This window comes from Ceratina calcarata, unplaced genomic scaffold (assembly GCF_001652005.2).
Source record: "Ceratina calcarata isolate Rehan_Ccalc_2016 unplaced genomic scaffold, ASM165200v1 scaffold789, whole genome shotgun sequence".
Lineage (NCBI taxonomy): Eukaryota > Metazoa > Arthropoda > Insecta > Hymenoptera > Apidae > Ceratina > Ceratina calcarata.
The window spans coordinates 15,342-19,162 of record NW_017179201.1 but is presented as its reverse complement, the minus strand read 5'-3'; the positions used below and the strand labels follow the sequence as shown (position 1 = coordinate 19,162).

Here is a 3,821-nt window from a genome sequence, read left to right as displayed (position 1 = left end):
TTAAAAATTTTTTCATAACACTTCTCTACTGATCACTGCTTTTTAAAGAATCAAAGATCATTTTTGTTTACACTTGATCAATCGCGTTTATGAAATTCATTCGAAGATAAAATAAAGTTCAGACCTCTGATGATTGTTTGTAGGTGACTGTACGGTGCCGGTCGCAGATTGCAATAAAAAATATTATAACTCGCAATCGAAGGACGATATGAAAATGCGAGATTACTTGGCATACTGGACAGATTTTGCGAAGGATCCTTATTCAAAATCCATGCCACTGTTATATCTGAAAGACTGGCATTGCCCGAAGTTATTTCCCAACGCACCGATGTATACCGTACCCGAGTTCTTCGCGTCCGACTGGCTCAACGAATACTACATCGCGAATCCTGATTTAAACGACGACTACAGATTCGTTTATATGGGACCCCAAGGCACATGGTAAACATGTCCAAACAGCTTTAGAATGATTCTTATTTAGCACGTTGACTGCCGCACGTGTTTCCAATGAAATTTCCTTCAGGCCACAAGTGCCGCTGCACCAAACGTACTCGCAAGAACTTCCCGTTTCGTTTGTTTGCATGATATCATGTTTGGTCATTTGTTTACATTATTAAATACCTGAGGTCCTTACTTATTACCTCGCCACCCCACACGATCAGTTTGAATCTTTGCCAAATAACGGTAATAATTAGCGGTATAACTTAAAATCTCTGCCCTAATTCGTTCCAATGTCGAAAAGAAAAATGGAAAACTTATTTCTTAGTAAGACAAATAGCAGTGAAAAAGAAAGCTGTTACGAAGCTTACACAAATTCGGAGAGTAGCGATGAGTAGCAATCGTCTGATTCTGATTCGGATATTGATAAGTGCAGTCGTAGTGATATTGAGTGTCATGAAGATACTATTGACGAAATTTTACAAGAATTGATCATTGAGGAAGAAAGAAGAGCTGATCATACCGAAGAAACTACAATTGACCATTTTAACAATTTAATAGTTTTGTTACACCCTGCAGATTATCTTTTCAAATGCCTATGACGATCCTTTGTAAGTAGCCAAATAAGCGTCACCCATTCTTGGGTGACGCGGCAGTCAACGTCTTAAGTATAATTTTTAAATAAACGATATATAACATTAATTGAAAATTATATTATTATATGAATAATATAATTATCAGTGTATACTAATCTCACATAAACAGTTAAATGTGGTATTCTAATTTTCATTACAAGCCAGGATAAAACACGATTTTCACATTTCCCTTTATGATTTCTATGAATTTTCATTTTCAAACTAATCCACCTACTCAAAAAATCTCAGATCGTTTGGTCGGATTTCAAAAAAGTTCTTCAGTTTTAAGTAGTGTATATTTAATTTTGTCCTTAACTATAGATACGGTGACCATATTTTTTAGAGCGAAATTGAGGATAAAAACTAGCAAAATTCTTGTATTCGATTATTTCATAAATTATTTATTGAAAAGAAGCAGAAAAGAATTGCCTAAAGCGAAAAAAGAAACAAGAAATAAAAATAGTCTTCACGACGTAACAAAATCATCTTAAAATTTATCAATCACGAAAATTGACAAAGAGTTAAAAATAAACATGACTGCTTTGTAGAAATATCTAATTAATTCATTATTAAAAGAAGAAATTAGAAATCCAGTTGCAAAAGACCCATTTTTATCTTATACATAATTTATATTTATAGTATGCAAATATGGGACTAAAAGCTAAATACCGAACATTTGTACATCCCGTGTTTTTTAAAGAAATTTCGGAGACAGGCTGCTGAAATACAGAACGAATGGTCACCGTAGTTACAGCATTAGATTACTAGACTGTGGATAATTATGCATTTATAGAAAAATTAAATGTGCAGAAATGTGAAGACTGCATGCCACATATAAAAGCAGTAAGCATAAAATATGATTTAAACAATCAAACAAGCTTCTACGTAAATTCAATTTTTCCAATTGCTACCATAAACGTAGTATTCTGCATAAAAATCCGCAGTCTACAGATTACACATTTGTGTATGTATAAATGAGAGAAACTAGCTTTTATATATAGGACTCCGTTGCACGCAGATGTGTTCGGTTCGTACAGCTGGTCTGCGAACTTAGTAGGCAAGAAACGTTGGTTGCTGTTCCCTCCGACGCAAGAGAACTTCCTCCGAGACATACATGGCCAATTGATATACGATGCGACGTCCGAAGAGTTGAACGACTATACTAAATACAAAGCGTACGACAGGAGAGCCGTGAAGTTCATCGACATCATTCAAAAGGAAGGAGAGATCATCTTCGTGCCCTCAGGATGGCATCATCAAGTTATAAATATTGTAAGAAGAATCAAGTATCAAGATTTACATTGGCAAGGAAGTAATTTCGGTTTTTATAACACTATGGATTTATGAATACCGAAATTAATTCCTTACCTCAAAACCGTAATTACTAGACTGCGGATTTTATGCATTTATAAGAAAATTCAATGTACAGAAATTATAAACGCTCCACGTGATGTATAAAAAAAAATGCAGAATACTGAAAGCAGAATACATATCAGAATATTTAAATGATAAGCTAAATGTCTATGTAAATCACATTTTTTAAATTACTATCGCAAACATTTTATTTTGGGTACAAATTCACAGTCTTGCCTCAAGCCGAAATTCTTTTTTTACTCGGAATCGATGTTAATAAACGTTTACTTATAGGAGGATGCGATTTCTTTGAATCATAATTGGATCAACGGTTGCAATATCATGAATGTGTGGCGAGGTTTGAAGAAGGAGTTGAATTCTGTGATGAAGGAGGTGAGCGACTGCAAGGACATGGTCAACTGGCAAGAACAGTGCCAGTTGATATTGAAATCCACGTACGGGATGGATTACGGTTTCTTCTTCGATTTTCTGGTGTTCATAGCGAAAAGTCGATTGAGCATGGCTTTGGAAAAAGTCGACGTGGTCAGCTTCAACAAGTACAAACTCGGTCTTAATCATTGCGTGTTCGATCTGCACTCGGTAAAACTAACGTTGATCGATTTCATCAACGATATGGAAGAGAAGGACATTTATCATCTAATATGCGAGAAGCAGCAAGCTCACAAATTGTTAAACAGGATCATAACGTTCCTGCAGTCGCACGATATAAAAGATACGAGCTCGTCTTCGTGATAGAAAGGAGCGAAACAAATCAGATATAATTTGTGTATATTTTTTATATAAGCCAAAGAAACACTGTACATATTGTAAAAAAAAACTGTGACGAGAATGAAAGAAATAAAATGAGGAAGGAACGATTTTTACCGCATTATTATTCCATGGCGAACGTGTGTGATTTGTTCAAATATTTTATTTCCTCATTATAGAATGTTTCAACGTCTAACACAATGTAAATATAAAAATATGACACTGTTTATTAAAGAAAGGTGATCGTCGACGTCTCGGATAATTGAGAATGAAAGAATTGGGTAATTTGTTAGAAACAGTTTCTTTTAATTCATCGAATGTTATTTCAATTTCAAATCTATATAGACTACTCAGAAAAATTATAGCATTATGACATTTCTGTCGAAAGTTGCCCAGGTTTGGAAGGTAATTACTTAGATAAAAATTATCGCTCTAGGATGATGTTTCTTTTAAGTTAAATATTGAAATTTCTACTTTAAAAAGGTGTTCGTTAGTTTTCAATTTGAGACTCCTACGATTTTATTTAATAATCAAAATTAAGAGAGCACATGACCGACTCTTCCTTAGAAGAATTGAATTTTTATTCGCTAATTTAAAAATTTTAAACATGCTCTCACATTTAAGCAT

At 34.0% G+C, this 3,821-nt stretch overlaps 1 protein-coding gene across 3 annotated transcripts in view; it reads left to right on the top strand.

The window, feature by feature from the left end:
• Window positions 1-3,456, top strand: part of JMJD4 (jumonji domain containing 4) — a 5,148-nt gene extending 1,692 nt beyond the window's left edge. For all 3 annotated transcript variants that reach the window (XM_026818440.1, XM_026818441.1, XM_018034474.2), the window contains 3 exons: window positions 144-441; window positions 2,075-2,345; window positions 2,721-3,456. In XM_026818440.1, coding sequence (XP_026674241.1) covers window positions 144-441; window positions 2,075-2,345; window positions 2,721-3,179 — 1,028 coding nt within the window. In that variant the 3' untranslated portion in view covers window positions 3,180-3,456. The remainder of the gene's footprint in view (window positions 1-143; window positions 442-2,074; window positions 2,346-2,720) is intronic.
• The last annotated feature ends 365 nt before the right edge of the window (window positions 3,457-3,821 follow it).